The sequence below is a fragment of the Rhamphochromis sp. 'chilingali' genome, assembly GCF_963969265.1.
Source record: "Rhamphochromis sp. 'chilingali' genome assembly, chromosome: 15".
In the NCBI taxonomy this organism is placed as follows: domain Eukaryota; kingdom Metazoa; phylum Chordata; class Actinopteri; order Cichliformes; family Cichlidae; genus Rhamphochromis; species Rhamphochromis sp. 'chilingali'.
This window is the reverse complement of record NC_137942.1, coordinates 10,610,695-10,630,351: the sequence shown is the minus strand read 5'-3', so window position 1 is coordinate 10,630,351 and position 19,657 is coordinate 10,610,695. Positions and strand designations below refer to the sequence as shown.

General features: G+C 40.4%; 2 protein-coding genes across 3 annotated transcripts in view; one reads left to right on the top strand and one right to left on the bottom strand.

The window, feature by feature from the left end:
* Positions 1 to 557: 557 nt before the first annotated feature.
* Positions 558 to 6,717, bottom strand: mpg (N-methylpurine DNA glycosylase). The gene is made up of 3 exons (XM_080905536.1): positions 6,259 to 6,717; positions 1,331 to 1,535; positions 558 to 1,085 (listed from the first exon to the last, which is right to left on the bottom strand). Exons 1-3 carry the CDS (start codon positions 6,526 to 6,528, stop codon positions 634 to 636), a joined length of 927 nt encoding a protein of 308 aa, XP_080761662.1. The 5' UTR covers positions 6,529 to 6,717; the 3' UTR covers positions 558 to 633.
* A 7,431-nt stretch (positions 6,718 to 14,148) lies between these two features.
* rhbdf1a (rhomboid 5 homolog 1a) overlaps positions 14,149 to 19,657 on the top strand; it is a 29,113-nt gene continuing 23,604 nt past the window's right edge. The window contains exon 1 of one of the 2 annotated variants that reach the window (XM_080906211.1): positions 14,149 to 14,561. The gene's annotated coding sequence lies outside the window, so the exon portion shown is untranslated. The remainder of the gene's footprint in view (positions 14,562 to 19,657) is intronic. The other variant, XM_080906212.1, reaches the window with a different exon arrangement.

Below are 19,657 nucleotides of genomic sequence, written 5' to 3'. Positions count from 1 at the left end.
TTGTGAATATTGGAAGTGTGTGCAGTGTTTAGTGGAGGCTTCACTTCATCTTCCCGTGCCCCAGATGTGTTAGATCATCTGTGCTGTCCTCAGAGGGGCACAGTGAGTAATGATGATTCCAGACCTTGAGCTACCTCTCCTTAGGAATACCTGATGTGGAAAGAAAAAAGGAAGAGTCTAAACATCAGACAGACTTTTCCTGCTCTGAGGGAAACAGATCAGGCCAAACATCTGTGAAATCACTGAGGTGGAAATTTCCCAAGTGTGAATGTTTATTAAAAATCACAGATGAAACCAAACGAAAGGCGTGTGTAAAGGCAAATTACAGAACCCCCCCCCCATTTTTTTTAAACAGATGCTAACAAACCGAGTCTGTAGTTCTTCAGTCTACTTTCCAGTACAGCTTTGCATCACTACCATAAAGCTGCAGCTTATTACTAAATGGTTGAGGAAAACAAGCAACATTTATTGTAGAATCTCCACTGCCTCCAAACTACAAAATTACAAATATACAGTTTAATTTCATGTGTGTGAGACACATCCCAACAAAGCAATCATGTATTTGTATGATTTTTATTCTTCTTCAGTGTTAAACTCTTTAAAGAGATCAGATGAGTTTCAGGAATTTTCCTGTTAAGTCCTTTTGACATTGTGCTGTCCTGTATCAGGCTTCACGGCATGGGGACTTAAATCGTTCATGACATTTCCAGACAGAGTCTGTCTCTCTGCCTCTTTATTCACAACGCTAACAGAGGGGTGCCCACGTAGATAAAAACGCCACGGCTTCTTGGCCCATTCCCCGTGGGACTCTATTCCGATGCGTGGTGCTGATACGATATCTTGGGGTTTTGCCGGACTTGTGTCGGGATCATTCTCCAGCCACACATCTGGGTCTGAGGCTAAGTCTCGACGGTCAAAACATCGTGGTATATTTAGAGCCTGGCAGAGCTTTGAAGGCCCGTTGCAGAGCTCTTTTTCCTTCAGCTGACGGGCTCCCTCTTTGCGTCTGGCTGCCCTCAGCTGCCTCATGACGGCCTGACCCTGTAGGGGCTCGAGTGAGCGCAGCAACACAGCAGCACCCTCCCCTGAGCAACACAGCACACAATATGCATCAGTCAGCAAGGCTCCACTCTGTCTCCTTCCTTTTACCCTTTAAACAGCGACTATTGAAGCCATGAACTGCTGTTTATGTTTAATGTTGTAATAATGAAGAATGATCAAAACTGGCCTTTTCACATCCATTGTTAACAATAATAAATATATGAATGTAAACAAAATTAGTGACATAATGTACAAAACATATTGCACCTTTGGTGGGTATAGCGTTTACCTTCACTAGACACGTTCATGCATAGGTAGATGCCATAGATTGGATACACGTAGATTGTGCCAGGCTTCATAAACATGGCTGTGTTTCTCTCGGTGCGTTTGCCTCCTGCCGAGTGTGAGGCCTTGTCCTCCCCTCCAAGGTAAGCTTCAGTTTCCACTATTCTTCCTCGCAACTCCGTACCATCTGCACACCTGTGGACCAGCACCTGCAGGAACAAAGGACAGGGAGATTCTTTCTCTATATCCACAGGATGGTGGGTTACATAGATTTGTCATTTAGCTGAAGGATGCTACCTACAAAACACAACTTTGACAATCAAAACCACAACAAATGTCTATTTTTAATGTAATGGCAAAAGTCCTATGAAAGCAAAATAATAAGTATCTCTGACCTTATTCTGTTAAGCCAAATATTCCTTTTGCTTCAAAAACTGGGTACGGACGTATTTTCATGAGGTGTACAATGAACGATCAAAGAAAATCCATGCTTGCCAGCATGCCAGTTTTGCTGCTAACAAAAAAAAACAAAACAAAAAAACTACACCTCAATCACACTTTCATGAATGAAATATTCCAGCTCAAAATCTTTATTGATTTATACTTGTTGGGAATAAAATAATAACTAGGGCGCACTGCACCAGCATAAGAACAATTGGTCTGAGGATTTCAAGCAGGGACCGTGATGTGCTCGCATGTGAAGGTCGTTGGGACCCTGCAAGGATATCGCTATTACCTACTGCCAAACCTTGCTGGAAGATATGGAACGCCAGGACTGCCATAATGAATTAATTAAATACACCATTAAATAATTAATTAAATGTGGCAATAATTAATTAAAATTGGAATTAATTAATTAAATAAATAGTTATGACACATGTAATTAATTAATTATTGACACATTTAATTAATTATTTATGTATTTCACATTTTAATTAATTATTGACACATTTAATTAATTAATTATTGACACATTTCATTAATTATTTATGTATTTCACATTTTAATTAATTATTGACACATTTCATTAATTATTGACACATTTAATTAATTATTTAATGATATATTTATTTATTTCATTTTGGCAGTCTTGGCGCCTGGCTCTCATCATGAAATAATTTTATCTGTCAGCCTCACCCATCAAACTCAGGGGGCGGGGTTAACGCTGATCGAGTCAAAACCATTGCTTTGGCCTGGTGGCCATTGTTTCTAGCACACAACAACCGGCATGTGGAAGCTAACAGAACTGAGCTTTGAAAAACCCTGTTTGTGTGTTACCAAATACCGTTTTAATATTTTTTTAGCCGAGAATGTAGTGGTTTAATCTTCATGTGTCTGGTCGGTTTGTCAAGATACAGCCTCTTTGCAAAAGTGTTTCGATGATTTCGGAGATGTCTGCCCAGTCTCACGGCAAAGCGTGGGATAGACCCGCTCGCCTCGCAAGCAATCCCACCGACAAAGCGCAGGCCCCGGTACACAGCTGTAGTAACCCCCGCTGACTTCTTTTACTGAGGTTATATTTATCGATGTTTTATTTCCTGATGTTCTTATGTGTCCTACGTGTTTCAGTCGCCAATTCTGAATTATAACTAACATTAAAAACATGTTTAAGGAGGAGAGAGAGCAAATAAATCTGTTTAACATCTGATCTTTGGGTTTTTGTTCAGTAATCAGCGTGACCTGTGTATAAACACATAAAAGAGATAACGTTGGTGTTTCCGTCATGTAGTAACTGCTGGCTTTAACTGTACAAAGGTTGTTCGACACTATGAAACACATACAGACTTCATGATGTTCGGCTAATATTTTTATTGTGAATATTAATCATGCTGACCTCGCTCTGTACACCACGCAGCGAGGTCAGCATATCCACGATATCCACGATATCCTCAGCTCCATGAGTTAACACAAAGTTTCCCAGCTGACTATCTAACTGCCAACTATTCCAGAGACGTGAAAATATACAGCATAAAGAAAAGTGTAAGAGACTCAGCAGCAGATTAGAATAACAGTTATACATTTATCACCAAATGAATCCAAGAAACGAGCAAACCTGTTCCGACAATTTGAATTTGTATTCCCTCAGCTGCAGACTCGCTGCTGTTTAAATGTTTGAAAAGGAAGATTAGATATAAAAAACGTCAAACATAGACTCAGTCTGCCTTCACATTTGATATGAGGCCAGCACGTATAGTGGCCTCAGCAGGCTATTACTGAAATACACGTGCTATATCATAAACTATGATATAAACAGGGAGGTCCTATTAACATGTTTAGTTTTAAAGGACACCTTCCTGCCTTTAGTCTCATTCATGAGCAGTATTAGTTTTCTTCTAACATCCAGAAGTCTGCACAATGTGTTTCATAGTTTGTAACAAGCCTTTGACAGGTAAACATAACATGACCGAAAAAGAAAAAAAAAAGAAAAAAAAAAGAGAGAGAGTGTTGACATAAGAAGAGAAAATTCTCTCAATTATGGAGACAGACAAATGGTTCATTTATGTTTGATGTGTGTTTATTCCTCCCTAAATATCGTCGGTGAAGTTCGCCATGCATGTCAGATTTTCCTGCGCATTTTTATACCTCTGCCAACAGAGAGAGAAAAAAAATCACATTCTAACAGACAGCTGGTGCTTAGAATACAGTTGAATAACTATTAAAAAACAGATGATATTTAGATGATAGTTCAGTCTAACACATGTGCCAGTGAACCATTAAACGTCTGTGAAACTATGCAGTTATGAAACGTAACTTTAACCTCAGCCAAACCGATTTGCTCAGTTGTAAATAAAACAGCGAAGTAAACGTGACCCGACAGACAGAACCTGAGTGAATGAAGTCCAGCGTTTAACCACTGAGAGCTAAAACTCAGCTGAGGTTTGAAAGCTGTGTGCCGGTGATTGGACATCAGCCGCTGATAAAGCTGTTCGCCTATAAAGTGCTCTGTAAGGAAACGAGCTCCAGCAGCTCTGCGCTCGGGGAAAACACTATATTTACTTATCTTGTGCAGAAAAATGCGCTGACATTGCGTTATATCGAGCACCGGCTGCCCAGTTAAACTGTGACTATCACCAGGTAACTAGGCGTGTTTCTTGAATTAGCAGCAGGTGTTAAACAGCTGACAGATGAGGAGGAGGATGCATGCAGGTAAACTGAGGGTCTGTTGAGCTGATCGCTGGTTTCGTGAGAAAAATGTCAGCTCGTTCTTTATGTTACAGAAGCACAGAGACACAAGACCAGGCGGAAAGAGACGATCGTTCGGTGAAAATGAGAATCTGCGAATGCAACATGTGGAACACGGAGAGTGGAATATGTAAACAAACCGGTTAACGTAACCCCCTCGGTGCACTCTGCATGCTAACTGTTAGCAGAGCTAGTGAAATCTCTGAAAACATCTGAGCACTTTTGCAAACATGTGTCAACATATGTTGACAACCTGACCAGACATACGTCGCGACATTCGCGGCTAAAACACTGTTAAAAGTGTAGCTGGTGACAGAAAAACGGGGTATTTTAAAACTACACCACCACCATTGCTGCTTGTGATTTGATCTGCATTCTGGGATAACTGGCTGCCCCAAGTCTACACAAGCAATCGATTTTCTAGGATCGACCTGTTTTGACTTACTTTGCACGGCAACCAATCAAATGTTAGAGAAGCTGCATGGGCAGCGTTAACCCCGCCCCCTGAGTTTGATGGGTGAGGCTGACAGATAAAATTATTTCATGACGAGAGCCAGGCGTCAGGACTGCCAAAATGAAATAAATAAATATATCATTAAATAATTAATTAAATGTGTCAATAATTAATTAAATGTGTCAATAATTAATTAAAATGTGAAATACATAAATAATTAATTAAATGTGTCAATAATTAATTAATTACATGTGTCAATAATTAATTAAAATGTGAAATACATAAATAATTAATTAAATGTGTCAATAATTAATTAATTACATGTGTCATAACTATTTATTTAATTAATTAATTCCAATTTTAATTAATTATTGCCACATTTAATTAATTATTTAATGGTGTATTTAATTAATTCATTATGGCAGTCCTGGCGTTCCATAGGAAGATGCTACAGGCAGCATAATGTTCCCCACAGTATCTCCAGAGTATTTCATATCAGTAACATGGACTCAATGCAAACTTGTTCTCAATTGTGAGGAAACCAGGGTTTCAGTGGTGGACCTGCAACTTCTGCTCACAACTGTACAGTTCTGGGGTGTGATGGAAAGTCTACTGAAGTATGTTGTGCCACCCTCATGGAGGGTGTTTCTGACAGGTTGCTCAGAAATATAACCTTTACACTCTTGAGACTTTGCTGGTAGACACAATAAACCTCCAAAGGCTTGTATGGAAGTGCCATCATGGAAGAGGTGGACTACCTTTGCAGCCTGAATGGTCGCAGGTATTGTCTCATACTACAAGTAGTGACAAAACTAGAAATAAAATCAGTTGGATAAGGAAAGAGCAAAACCTGATAAATCATTCCCTTTTTGGGAGACTTGTTTTTGCCTCTCCAGTACGCCTGTTGTCAATTTCATTTGCACCAAAGAAGGTAAACTAGGTCAAATAAATACACAATGGTTTATGGACAGATTAATATCCCTGAAGTTAGCAGACTTTGTTTTTGAAGAAGCATATGTGTTTAAATAAACAAATAAGCAACAGTTAGACAGCGTTAAAAATGGGAATCAGTGCTTAACAACTTAAATACAATCACTGAAAGTAAGTTTATCAGGCACATTCAAACGTACAGAGGCCAGTTACTAAGATATAAATTGAAAGGTGAAGTTAAAAAAACAACAATTTTAAACTAAAATAAATTTTCTTCCCTACATTTTGTGCCTCCTGACTTTTAAAAACACACACACACACATTTACATACAAAGGTGTTAAATTCAGGTGAGAAATCAGCCTACCTTGCCGAGGAAGGCTTTAGCCAAACTGATGCAGGGCTGCTTGAAGAAGTCCTCTCCTAGCCTGTGCTGCTGCTCATTCCCGGTAAAATAACAGCTTCGCTCCGCCTCAGCACTCTGAGCATTTTCACACTGACTGGGCTGCTTCTTAAGCGCGGTTTGTGAGTCCTTTGGCTTCAGCTCCGTGTCCTTGTTGTGTTTATTTAACGACACAGTTTGTTCAGATGTTGCCGCCGCCAGCGCTAGCATCTTTCTTTTTCGCGCTGCCATCATCTTATCGTAAATTCAGAAGGTTTACAGATTTTTAAAAAACACATGTAGGACGGCGTGTATTTATAAACCCAACAATACGTTTATTCAATATTTAGTATTTAATTCACAATACAAAGAGTCTTATGGAAGCCGTTCACGTACTAGCATACAGGAAGTGGATATGATTGTTTTGGTATCTCTTAAAGGGACCGCGCACTTCTTGGAGGTAGTGGGAGACGTTAACCTTCAAGGCTTTCTCCTAGAAAGATTTAATTTTCCCATCTATATTATTTTATATTTCAGTTGTGAAAGAAAAAAAATATTTATGGTTAAGAAAATGTGAAAATAAACATGTTTTGCAAAGAAAGAAAATTCATGAATGCAGTTTTCTTCTCTTTTTGGGCTGAAAATGTTTAAGCAGCCACTGACTGTTCATTATGGAGCAATTCTATGGTAATAAGACTGCCTCTAAGAACAAATCTCCATCTTTTTCTCACAAAATGACTTTACAGTGCATTATGAATTTTGCCCTTCAGCACAGCAGCCACTTTGCCGAAAGACTACCTGACAACCTGTGCCCTTTTCCTGCTGCTGCCTTATCTTTTCAGGATCATTTGGATAATAAGAGGTTATAAATAGAACCACTCTGCGTGCTCTCCACTGCCTGTGCCCAGGAAGTTGACGGCGCCAGTTTGGCCCCAGGCGCTTTGAGCCCATGCGGCTTTCTGGAAGACTAACAGTATGTGACGTGGTCATGCCACAGACCACAACTTCAGCAGGGAAATACAAGTTTTCTTTTTGGCTACTGTGGAGGCAAATCTCTGGCTGTAAAAAGGAATCAGCCTATTATGATGCAGATGAAAGGAATGAACTGCAAGTCAACTAATAAAGATGGACTTGATGTACCTTTCTTTTTTGACTTTTATTTATACATGTGAAAGAGAAAAATAAGCACGAAAGTGTCATCTTCCTCATTTGGTCACAGATTCTGTGTGGCATTGCACAAAAATAGATGACTGGGACAAATTTGCATGGGTAGTCATTGGGTATCATATTCTGTACTTTCTCTTGTCTCCTTTTTGTGCTGATCAAGCAATAATTTAATCTTGAACCTCTTGAGGTTTGATTTCCAGGTTTCCTCAAGAAGCAACACTGTGATCACCGTGTTCATCCAAGGGCTGCGCTTCTAATGGAAACCTCAAGTAACTTATTGAGCCAGAATACATTCCAGACAGAAATCTGCTGAGCATGTTCAGTAGAAGTCTCCTGGAATGGCTTGTTGACTTTGTCATGGCTGGTGGGCCAGAGAACACCATTGTTTGCTGTGACTGTGTTGCTACTGCCCGTCAGCAGTGCTTGTGCGGTTTGGGCTGAGCAGCTTTCATTGTTGCTGCCACTGATAATCATAGCAGCCACATTCTGGATCACTGTCAATTCCAGCAGCCACCTCAGCGATCGTGACGCTGAGCAGGAACACCAGAGACTCCGCTGTGTGTGCAGATGGACGAGCAGAATGCCGCCGGAACGAAATGGCTTACTACACGATGACTCCGAGAATTCTATGAAAAAAAGCAATTGATCTTTTGGGTTTCATGTGCAGTATTCAGTGTGTTTGTGTTTAATTAAGGGAATGGTAAACTTATTTTAAAGTGACACTCACTGGACTCTTTACACCTTTTTTAGTACTGGGTTAACTCTCTCATGGTTTCAGATCTGCCTCAGTTTGTAGTGGCACAGATTCAACAAAGTGCTGGAATCATTCCTCCAAGATTTTGGTTTAGCAACTTTGTGATGTTATTACAGATTTGGTGCGAATTTTTCGGCTGCGCATTCATGATGCAAATTTCCTATTCCACTATATTCCAAAGGTGCTTTATTGGATTGAAACCTGGTGACTGTGGAGACGTGTGGAGTGAAGGGAACTCGCTGTCATGTTCAAGATGAGATGATTTGAGCTTTGTGACACAGCTTGTTGTCATGCTGAAAGATGTGTATACTGTGGTCACAAGGGAGGGACATGGTTAGCTGTAATATTTAGGTAGGCTGCTTTAACACCATTACACCATCACCAGCAGCAGCCTGAACTGTTGATACAGTGCAGGGTGAATACATTTCATGCTTGTTTACACCAAATTCTGACTTTCTGATTTTCTGTGACATCCAAATGTCACAGAAAAATTGAGACTCATCAGATCAGAAACCTGGTCCTATTTTTAGCTGACAGGAGTGACCTCCCTGTGTTGTCGTCCTTTGCTGTTGCTTATCCATTTCATGAGTTGATATTCTGTGAATTTAGAGATGCTCTTCTGCATACCTTGGTTGAAACAAGTGGTTATTTTAAAAAAAATTAAATCCAGTAGAATTTTGTGCAGGAAAATCCTAGTAGATCACCAGGTCCTGTTTGGCACCAACAGCCATCCCACATTGGAAGTCACTTTAATCAAATTTCTTCCCCATTCTGATGCTCTACCCTTTAACTTCACCAGGTTGTCACGACCATATCTACATGCCTAAATGCATCGAGTTGCTGCCATGTGATTGACAGATCAGGTATCTGCATAACATTGCAGCCAAATATGTATACCTAATAAAATGGTCTGTGGGTGTATGCAATAGCAGTTTGGCATTACTACGTTTAGTTTATAACTATCTCTATAAACACATTACATCAAATGGATGTCTAAAAAAACTAGCCTCCTAAATTTATCTCTATTTTTGAGTAACGTTTATACGATATCTTAGGTATGAATGTCAGTAGCACCATTGCGAAACTCAGACCATTACATAGTTTAATTAAAATAATTTCCCTAAAAAACTGTTACACTTTTAAAGAAAATTCCAAAATATAGTTTGAAGTAGTAATAAAAATATTTAAAAATATTAAAAATAATACTTTCTGTCATCGGTGTGGTAATAATGGGGCGATCGTGGCTCAAGACTTGGGAGTTCACCTTGTAATCAGAAGGTTGCCGGGTCGAGCCCCAGCTTGGACAGTCTCGGTCGTTGTGTCCTTGGGCAAGACACTTCACCCGTTGCCTACTGGTGGTGGTCAGAGGGCCCAGTGGCACCAGTGTCCGGCAGCCTCGCCTCTGTCAGTGCGCCCCAGGGTGGCTGTGGCTACAATGTAGCTTAGCATCACCAGTGTGTGAATGGGAGGATGACATGTTGTGTAAAGCACTTTGGGGTCCTTAGGTACTAGTAAAGCGCTATACAAATACAGGCCATTTACCATAATGTGGACGGACAGAATCTCGTGCATTGTAATTTTTATATGTTATACTATATTGTACTATTGCATGATGATTGTTATTCTTTTAGATTTTTTATTACTATTTATATATTTTTTTTATACATTTAACTTGAACATCGGCAGAGCTGCAAACCAAATTGTGTCACACTGCATAATATATGAATGAAAATAAAGACATATTCTATCTATATTAAGTATCCGTTTGAGACGTAACACCATGTCGCTATTATATGACAGTCATGATTTAAAAAGAGACAGCCATGATGTTGGTTGGTGTAAATAAACACAAGCAACTATTACTGGCATTGCTGAGATTACGTCTGGTCTTGGTCTGTGTTTAAATTTGTATTGCCTGCATGATATAATTGACATCTAAGCACCATAAAAAGCCAGAAATCAATTTGAAAGAGATTTTAGTACTTAGCGCTGCTCATTCCATTTCACAGTGTGTTAGTCTAAGTTAGTTTTCAGAGAGCCTTTTAACCAAGGTTATTAAAAAAATGTGGACATTGTGCATTTTTAATGGACCTCTTAACATCATTTCTCTTCTTCAGAACAAGCTTTATGTTAATAGATAAAGGTTCACTATAAAGAAAATAATTCCAATAGAACATTTAATTTCATTAATTTACATGATAAATTAACCTTCTTTTCCAGAGCAATAACATACATGACTGGAGGGTATTCTTTCTTACTAGTACTACAAGAGTCATTAGGTGGTAGGTAGTATTTGCATCCTCAGTGTGTGATGGGATTAATTATTAATTGCCAGCAATTAATGATTCATGCACCTCCTTTCTTGTTTGCTGCAGAGGTGTGGCGTGTGTGTGTGCTGTACAGGTGGCTGAGCTCTCATCAGGAGATGGAAGCAAGAGGATCACGTCATCTGAGACCCAGTTCATACACCTTGCACAACAAAGAAACGTTTATAAAGAAACAGGTTTGTCTCTTTCCACATCTCTGAACTCACATGTGGAGTTTTAAACATAACCACTGCGGCTTAAATAGGCTTAACCACAGGTTAGCTAATCACTGTAAATAGTTCAAAGGTTCTCTTTGTTTATCTAAATCACGCATAAGATGTTGTCAGTTTTTCCCAAAATTCCCACAGAGACATTCAACAGGTAGAGCTCATTATTTGTATGACTCAACATAATAACATGAGAGCCTATGACAGTTTGAAGACCTTTTTTTTTTCAAAATTTTGAGCTGTTTGGTTATTGATTGAACCTACCTGACCTTTCTCTGCCCTACTCTGATAAAACTTTCCTCGTCTCGGCTCACACCTGTAGCCCTCAGAGGGAACAGTTGTTGAGTCAGGCTGAGGGCAGGAAGACTGCCTGGAAGATTACCGGTCTTATCACAGAAACAAGTGAACATAAATGTAGCCGACATGACCACAAAGTGAAAGCCTATCTGTCTGAGTTATTCCACAGCCTCTTTCTACTTCTGTATTTTGTGCAGTCATGTGGTCTTTTAGTGAATGAATGCTTGCAAAGCACTTTAACTCATTTAACTTACCTTTCCTGATCTTTTGCTTGTTGGATTGCTGCTACTAAAAGCAAGCGTCATGTGAAGTGATTTCTTAGATGTCACTGATGCTGGCAGATGGGCTTTTTCCATCAAATGAAAATTAATTTAAAAAAAATCATTTACAAAGTTGCATGATTGGAAACTGTATTTTGCCTCTTTTGAGAACATAAAGCATGTCACCCATGTACAAGCAAAACACTCCCTGTAGTGCTACGAATGATGGTCTCTGCTCTGCTTTTCCACTCGGCTGAAGACAGAGGAAGCTGTTTATGGACCGTCTGACAATGTCCTTTTGGTTAAACATGATCCTCACGCTTACCCCTTTTATCTGTGTCTGATTGATGGGTCTACAGGGGGGTTTGAGTGCTCTTACAGATCCTGTGCTGCTTCCTAATTGCTGCTTCTGACCTAGCTTCAACTCTCCTTGGTCCTAGGGGAAACTTCACCATTAATTACTGTGACTTCATGGTATATCAATCAGAGTGTCCTGAGGGGCCTCTCAACCACCCTTTTACAGTCAAGTACATGTAGAAGACCCACTGAAGTCTGATAAACTCATTCCTGTGGTGGGAATACAATCTTTTGCCTAATTTAGGAGGACGTTTCTGAATGAGCTTGATTTGATGTGTGGCTCTCAGTCACGCCGGCAAAGACGAGACCCCCGGGTGCAAGATGAAGTGGAAGGTTGAGGTGAGAGTAAACTAGCTTTTTATACTTTTAACCATATACTGTGCAGTAATAGCTGTGAGACCAATGTGTTTGAAAACTGCTGTGGTTCATCACTGTGTTTGAACGTATTTAATTCAGTGTTAATGCAGAGATTGGTTAAAAAATAGCGTGATCCTTGTATCAGATTTCTCATAAATGAGAAGAAACGTGGAGGCGATGTTACAAAATTTGAAAACCACACTCATATTTCCTGTACCCGGAAATGTGAATACTGATTTCCTGACAAATCTAAAATTAGTTAAAGGAGCTGGCTGACTGTCAAATACTTTTTTTTCCAAAACTGAAAAAAAGCATTTATTTGTTGCCTCTAGATCTCTAGGGGATCCTGTTGAATGTAAAAACCTCTTGTTCTCATAATCCAGACAAGTAATCTACTCTGTCAGCATAAAATGGGGCCATATTATGTCTTCCATTATTTTAACAGCAGAAAGGCAACGATACCCATATTCAGTGGAGAGTGTCTTAATAAAGAAGCAGATCAAAGCAGCTATGAAAGAGACTTTTTCCAGGAACCTGAGATGCTTGTGCCCTGAAACCTCATCTGAGGGAAGGCTCTGAGCTTGGTGCCCCTTATCAGCACCTCAGAAACTTTCTGCTTCCTAACATCCATCTCTGCTCTAGAGAAAATTCCCAGGTGAATCTGAGCTTTCACTGAAACCAGGATGGAATGCGCTGTAGTGGTCTTTTCATCAGATGGAGCAACAGTGTGTATTAACGGTTGCCTGAATGAGGAGCCTCAGTCACTCAAATTAAATCTCTGAGTTTGCAGCGTAAAGGAAAGTCTGTCTATCTATCTATGGTAGCATAATTTGCTGTTTGAGTTGGATTGCTGTCTTATATTAGGAACTGTTGACATCTCCATTGCTAATTCCCCCTTCTTTCTTGCTTTTGAGTTAAGAAACCTCTTGAGTTTAGTCAGCCACATCAGCAGACCCAACCTCAGAGTCTTATGACAGCGATGCAATACTGAGCCTGTGGATGCTCATCGAGTTGATAAAAAAAAGAAGTACTGTTTATGTAATTGATTCTTTGCTGCCTCTGTAATGAAGCAGGAGTGTATCATTTCACTAAAATATACACAGGGGAGCAGAGGGTGGAGGCTTTGATAATCATAGAAAGCATGTGGTGTTATGATCATCATGTGGCAACAAGCATGGTTTTGTCTAAAAATTGACCAATAAGCTGAAGAATTAGGTTTTTGTGATACATGTTTCATATTCTTTTGACTTGTTTGCCTTAGATGAATATAAATAAATACTGTTGTTAGAACTACATAAATATGAGCGCTTTGATGACCGCTATAATAATCCTGAATGCATACTGTTTTATAGACATATCGAGTTGCATTTTGACGTAGAATTCACTTCAATTCTCTGTGTGTGCGGGCCAGTTTAGCCACCAGTACCTTACAGTTATTTGGTAGGAAAATGTCTTACCCTGTATTCAAAGTCCATAACCTCAAATGAATTCAAACAGGTCCCTGTGCTGTAACAGCTTGAGCCCAAGTAGCTCGTCTTTAGTCTGTGGGAGCAGTTCTTCACATGCATAGTGCAATCAATCATTTACTGGATGAAGATATTCGTGTAAACACTTGAAATTTTAATATAATCACTTCATTGCTGGGATTTTGTGTGCGTGTGTTTGTATTATGCCTTAAAAAGCCAAAGTTATGTATCTTAGCTGATAAAGATTCAAAATACTATGATATGTGCTGTTAAATCCTGAAGGTTAATTCGTGTAATTATCAAAAACTATTAATACGAGCTGTGATTTTTTTTTTAAAAAAACTCACTGTGGTTTATTGCAGACGTGTTTAACTACAGTCTGTGTGGGTTTTCCTTCATTCACTCCACTGGGACACATCAATATAACTGATATGAAAGCATTATTATTGTTTAATTGGCCACAGCCATTTACCGTGAAATTTAATGCCTCTCATAACTATAACAGTCATGGTCCCCCCGTCTCACTGTAGATGAGGGTTAAAGGTTTCAGTCACTGGACCCCACTGTGGCTGAGGATATCGCTTAGTCACCCCGTCTGGAGAAGAAGCAGCGCCTCCCTGTGTACACACCGATTGGTTGGTGATCTTGACGGGCTCGCCTTCTCTACAGACCGTCTTCAGCCCAGGGCGGGGCTGATTCTCTACCAAACTGAATTGCTACAACCGCCAGGAGGAAACTTACCCCGGGTCGATCCATGGAGCAGTGTGGGAATGCTCCGTCTGTAGCAGAGAACCGGACGGCAGCCTCATTTCGACTTAATCATCCTGGACTGCCTCAGCTGCTCTTGGGATCGAGAGTGACCGGATTGAATACTACAGCACTGGGATTGGCTTAAAAAAATAAAATAAAAACAAAATAACAGAAAAAAAGAAAGAAAACCCATCTGCGGGGTGAGAAAAGAAGCGCGTTAATCGCCGCACCGCTGTCAGGATGATGTGACAAATCATTTATCTGCTGCCCGTGGAAAAATCAGTGGAATCGGATTTTTTCTCTTCTTCTTCCACTGCTGGAAATCAACTGAACCGGTTGTTATAAGGGTAAGTTGAGACATTATATCGTGGCACTCTCGTGTGGTCGCCCTTACGGAAGGCAGGACTCGGAGGAAGCGCTCACGCGTCGTGACCGCGGTGGAAACGAGCTCAATCCGGTCGATTGAATTACTGGTCAGTTAATTGATCCACAGAGGAACCCTTCAGACTCGGGTTGGCTGTAGTAAACATGGCATCGGTTAGGTTACGGAGTGCTTTGCCATTTTGCACTCATTGTGAAGTTTTCATAGAGAAAGTGGGCTATTTAAAGTGCTCCAACAGCAGCCAATAATTGGTCTATATTTTTGCCCAATCACCTGCTTAACAAGTGTGATACAGCCTAACCTACATAGTAAAAGAGGCGTTGAAGTGGAATTAATGGGGTGTGAAATGAGCTTGAAGTCTGGAAAGGTGAATTACTTTTATTTTTGTACTTGAACTCCTCAAATTCAGGATATATTACTCTCGTTAGACTCATATGAGCCAAAGGCGAGGTGGTTTCCATTTCAACATCTGGTTAGATTATCTAATCTGGCTGTAGGCTCATCACTGGGAGAAAGCCCCAGCCTCATCTGAATTATAGATGTAGCATAAATGTTTTGTGGATAATCATGCAACACAGTACACATCGAATCCCACCTGACCTTATCTTTGTCATTCTCCTCCCATATCACCCTTTCTTCCTCTTGCTCATCATCATAAACTGGGTGCACATAAATGGTACATAATTCATGGGTAAAGGGTGCGAGGAAAGAGTAGCAAACAGTATTTTCTTTCCACCCCCCAGTCTCAGCCTCTGTGCACCCTGAAAGTATTATTTTGTCTTTGGATGTTTGTTTTCTGTTGAATTGCTGCTTTTGTGATGCACAGACACACTGTGACTCAGTGTGACTCAAGAGAAGGGCACACGTTTCTCAAAATCATACCCATGGAGCAGACACTTAAATGTCTCGATTTGACTCATCAGCGGTCCGGAGCTCTGCCAGGATGGCAGCGCAAGCAGCGCAAACTTATTAACAAACTGCACTCTTATTGACATCCACAAAGGGTATGTGCACCTCTGTCATACAGTACCTGGGCAGACTGAAGTGAAACCATAGACATACTGTATTAGAAACTGCTGAGTTATTTTGGCAGACAGGACATAGGAGCACATGGCCTGGTTTGTGTGCCCAGTGTTCCTGATCACATGGAGCAGGAGGGGGGGATCATATCTCTGGGTGATGTAATCACACTAATAAAGCAACCTCCCGATGTGTGATAGTGGCACTCATTCCTATCCTCTGTGTCTGCTCCAACTGGACCCTGGAGAGAATATTCCCAGTGTGTCTGTGTTTGTGTGTTTGTATGTCCATGTGATACTTGGAAGGAGCTGGGAGTAGCTGTGGTGAGGCCGGTCGACCATTCAGTCTGGCTTTTGTTGACCAACTGCTATGTGAGTTTTGCAGAGGGCTGCTTAGGGGGCCACGGTGTAGTCATGCCTACATGACTCACAGTATGTTATCTGTCTATCAGCCTAGCCAAGTGTACAATCCTGTATAACTGCTTCATGGTGTTCAAAACTGTTTCGGGGCAGGATTTTACACTCAGTGATTGATATTATCAGCCTTCATTCACTGCCATTTTCAGTAGATATCTTTCCCTGTGTATCTCAAAGCATAACAACAGCAACTTGGCAATGTTTTTATGTGTGACCTATAATCACTTCAAGATGCTGTATCTACATTTAGGACACACTTATCTGGCCTACAGCGGGCTCACTTTGATGCGCTTTCAATGGGCTGATGCAGTTTTCAGTAAGACTACAAACAAGCTGGAGATTTCCTGAAAGCCCCCCTCTGAACTCTAAAATCTGCCTGTTCTCGAACTTTGAGTGTACTCTCTGTGATTGTGGGTCATTTTCAGTCTGGATTGCGCTTTCTCCGAGTCCAAATGAAATGAGCGTCACTGGGCTGAACAGTTCCATGTGTGCAGAGCACATGCTTCTCAAAATAACCTCAGGCTGTTTCACCAGCACACACATCTGTATCACGAGTCAGAAAGTGGCTCACTTCACAATCCTGTTTACTGGGCATTCTAAAGCTGGGGTTAATTCCTAACCTGCTACAAAATAGCTCTGCTGATTTGCTTAATTAATGTTTAAATAGCAAGATAGTGCACACTGTAGAGGCTGCTAGGTTAAATCTGTTCATATATGCACATATTTATGCACATGTTCTGATTGCAAGAAAAATGTCCCTTTAGGGCCTTTTCAGGATACTTTTGCAGGGAACAGTGCCTACTCTGTAGAAGATACCTCTGAGCAGCCCTAAAAAGCTGGGGGGCATAGCCAGATGCAGCTAAAGATGTTGCTAAATAATTTTACTAAATAAAAGGCTTAAAGCAGCAATAAGAAGCAATTACTGCCTCTACCTAGCACCTGTCCAGAGTTTCTGCAGTGGAAGCCCAGCTGTTTATTAGTGTGTTTATTAGAAAGCATTGCATGCTATTATTATTATCCCAAAATATTGTCACTTCTAAATTTTAAGATAATGTAATACTTGTGCTTTTCATGTAAAACTTTCACATGTTAAAATTCTGTTAAAACGCAGAGAGGATTTAGATTTTGCTTAAGCTACCTTTAAAGCAGTGATATTCATCCTGGTTATTCTATATCTTCTGTTTTTCTAAATCAGAAAAATATATTAAAACCCAAGTTTAAAACACTCGGCAGGATGTATGACCTCACAGGTTTGGTATCCTTTCTTAAACTCTCTTCTACAAAATTCAAAGAGATTTGTAATGCTCGACCTCCCTACCAGCGTATGGAGTTAAAGATGTATTGTAGTGTCATAAAAGATTGATGTCTAACCGTTGTGCAGCTGAAACACACATTTTTGTCTGAGACTTTTATATACCTGTCATCTCAGGAAGCGTCTGCTTTGTGCGAAAGCTGCAACAGTTTTGTCTGCTTGCCCGGTGTATGAATCAGGGGCACGGCAGCATTACCTAGAGAAGTCAAACATGTTAACCAACTTGTTCTGCTGCTTTCCAAACAATGCATGTGCATTCCCGTTAAATATATTGGTTACAACTGCTACCACAACCGCACATTAGCTTAAAAGCATGTCAGGTCTGCTTGCTAGTGAGAGAGCTCACAGGCAATGTTTGATGTCTCCCTCCCTGGCGCTTGCTCAGCTCGTACCTTTTTGACTTTGATGTGGTTTTAACTAAGTTGTCAAAAAGAAGCACTGAGTTTTCTCCCCTCCCCCCCCCCCCCCCCCCTCCTTGCATGTCCAATCATGTGATATTTGTGGGAGAAAACTGCCTCTAGAGTATGCTTTAGAGCATGGAATGTAAGCAGATACATCCTGCCTTGTTTTCAGAGCAATAAACAGAATATAACATGTATTAGTAGTGGTGCACAAAATGTAATTATATAGGAAGTGCAGTGTTTGTATGAATCCGCATCCAATGGCTGCTGTTTGTTTGGAATTACATTACACCAGGTACAGTAATAGACAGTGTCCGAGTTCTTCCCCCGTTTATGACTTGATGCGTGAGTCACAGGCGCTGCTGTCCCCTTCCCATGATACCTCATTGGTTTTGTGATGCAGTGGCAGCCATGACGATGAAGTTAGTTGTGATGTAATGCTGCATGCAGCAGCGGCAGTGCTATTTCAGGTCTACCTCTAAGCCTTCAGGGCTTCCATTTGCCAGAATGCCAGCCTGCCCTTCTCTCAGTCAGCACCTCGTCTGTCATGAGCATGACAGCCATACATGAACTGGTATTCACAGAATTTACTAGAAACCTCAGGTGTACTGCTTTGGAAAAAAGCTGTAAATTAAAAACGTGTTGCCGGAGTTGTTTTCAGAGTTACTTGGCTGAACTCAACATAACAGAGACGAAAACTTTAAATGTCAGATTGATAGTTACAGGGTGTTTTTTTGGCTTCCTAGCTTGTGTTATCACTGACACGGCGTCTGAGGCTGGTTAACCTCAGGGCAAAGCTCACTTCCAGGGCGGTGGGAATGGTTTGCTCTTTCTCCCAGAAGGCCAGTGCTTGGAGACAAGCAGCAATGGCTCCTTGGCCTTTAATCTTCCTCTTAAGAGTGTGAAGAGCTCGTAAAGGGTGTGTCTGTGTATAAACCAATAAATATGCAGTATTTACCTGATGTCTCGAGACATCGTATGTTGCAACTGGGAAGTTTCCCTGGCTGAAATCTGTTGACTATTTAAAAGCTTACACAGGGTTCAGTTACTGCAGTGCAACGTGATAGTGAACTTGTGGGAAACCAAACAATAAAGTTGCTCCTTGTTGGAAATGATGAATGCTTTTATTGTCTCAACCAGTTTGTTTGTCACTGGTTACAAAATGTAGTTTTTGTGAACACACTTTTCTTATTGTCAGTTTGCACCGTTCGCTCCTTTATGCAGTTCTTTTTTTTGGACAGAAACCTTAGTTGTCAATTTTGGGTCATTCAAACGGACACTGGAAAAAACTATGATTAGATTAATGTGCTCTACAAAGCCACCGCAGGTGGGGTGTTGACAGCCAAGAGAAAAATATGAATTGAAACGAAGTTGAATGAACATAATAGCTTTACAGAAGCTAAACAAATAAAGGCAGGTTGGATCCTTTGGTAATGTTAATGATTGATAAAATCTTGTAAGGTGTTTTGCACGTGAACTTTTTTTTTTGGCTTCTGAAGTAGGGCCTTCTGGATAAGATTTGAGAAACCTGTGGGTTAACCAAACCAAAATATAATCCCTTTGTCAACACGATAGAATGATCCAGAAACTAAAATCAAACAGATTGTTAGATAGCTAACTAACGTTTGCTAAAGGCCATATATTGCCTTATTGATACATCCAGATTGAAAATACATTAAACTGCTTTCATCCTCCAGCAGCAGGAAGGATTCACCACAAGATAATGTCCAATTTCTTTTGCTTCCTTTTTCAGCTAATTGAAATACTGCAATTTAGAAGTTAGAAATGGATGTGTACAGTGTTTTAGGTAACTAAAATAACCTAATTAGGGCTACAAAACACATTTCAAACACATCAGCCGTGAGGACGGTTGATTCATAATGCAGCTGGGATGTCATGACTGTGAGTCAGC